The 1,356-nt window shown below is 44.6% G+C and overlaps 1 protein-coding gene across 1 annotated transcript in view; it reads left to right on the plus strand.

The window, feature by feature from the left end:
• dlg1b (discs large MAGUK scaffold protein 1b) overlaps positions 1 to 1,356 on the plus strand; it is a 73,544-nt gene continuing 72,188 nt past the window's right edge. The window contains exon 1 of the mRNA XM_027291530.1: positions 1 to 696. Coding sequence (XP_027147331.1) covers positions 678 to 696 — 19 coding nt within the window. The 5' untranslated portion in view covers positions 1 to 677. The remainder of the gene's footprint in view (positions 697 to 1,356) is intronic.

The following is a 1,356-nucleotide window of genomic DNA, read 5'->3' on the forward strand; positions in this document are numbered from 1 at the left end:
GAGAGGAGGGATTTACACTGAGCGAAGTTTGACACGAATGCACAACGCAGGCTCTGCTGGGAATAACACACACACACACACACACACACACACACAGTGTGCGTGCCAGTGCGGGATAAATCAGTGTGTGCTTGGCACGGCTTGAGTTGAGGTGTGCCACTTTGGGCTGGACTTTGAAGTTTTGTTTATTCCTGGACGGAGCTGCTCGTCTCCCTCCTCCAGCTCCAGCGGCGTCAGCTCATGCCTGCCCCGCCTGGCGCTCAGCCTGCGCGGACACAGAGAGTTATTCTACCCGGGAGTTCACACGGAAGGTCCCGCTGGGTGAGAGCGAGAGCACGCCGGGGCAGGGAGTCTCTGTGGCGGGGACAGCTACATCACGGAGAGTCGGTTAACGGACGGAGCTCCTGTGGTTACTTTGAAGCGGGACTTGTGCCTGTTTTTACCCGCCTCCCTGCGCTGTTGTTTCCCCCTGACAGTCGGTCCGGCTCGGAGGAACTTGGTGTCGTCGTGGAGGGATCTGTCCCCCTGACAGCGAGCTTCACCCGGCGGAATAATCAACACAAGCCGCCCTGCACTGTGAGGAGTGTATGTGGCTAACTCAGAAGTAGCTCCGAGCCGAGCCGAGCCAGACCGAACCAGACCGGGCCAGACCGAACCAGACCGGGCCAGACCGAACCATGCCAGTGAGGAAGAAAGGTAAGCTCCCACTGACTAGCACGCTAGCCGTTAGCCTGTTTGGAAAGTCAAACTGTGTCGACGAACAAACACTTTAACACACACACTTTAACACACACACTTTAACACACACACTTTAACACACATCTAACTCGACGTGGACACAGCTCACGCGGCTCATGAAGGCCTAACCGAGCCGTGCCGAGCCGTGCCACTCAGGTAAAAGTGAGTTTAAAGTAGGGCTAGCCGGTTAGCCGCCGCTGCTAACCAAGTTGTATATGGGGCAGCTCGCCTGGAGGAACTAAAAATAAACCAGTATATAAACTAATATATAAACTAATATATAAACCAGTATATAAACTAATATATAAACTAATATATAAACTAATATATAAACTAATATATAAACCAGTATATAAACTAATATATAAACTAATATATGAACTAATATATAAACTAATATATAAACCAGTATATAAACTAATATATAAACTAATATATGAACTAATATATAAACTAATATATAAACCAGTATATAAACTAATATATAAACTAATATATGAACTAATATATAAACTAATATATAAACCAGTATATAAACTAATATATAAACTAATATATGAACTAATATATAAACTAATATATAAACCAGTATATAAACTAATATATAAACTAATATAT

Source organism: Larimichthys crocea, chromosome II (genome assembly GCF_000972845.2).
Source record: "Larimichthys crocea isolate SSNF chromosome II, L_crocea_2.0, whole genome shotgun sequence".
Lineage (NCBI taxonomy): Eukaryota > Metazoa > Chordata > Actinopteri > Sciaenidae > Larimichthys > Larimichthys crocea.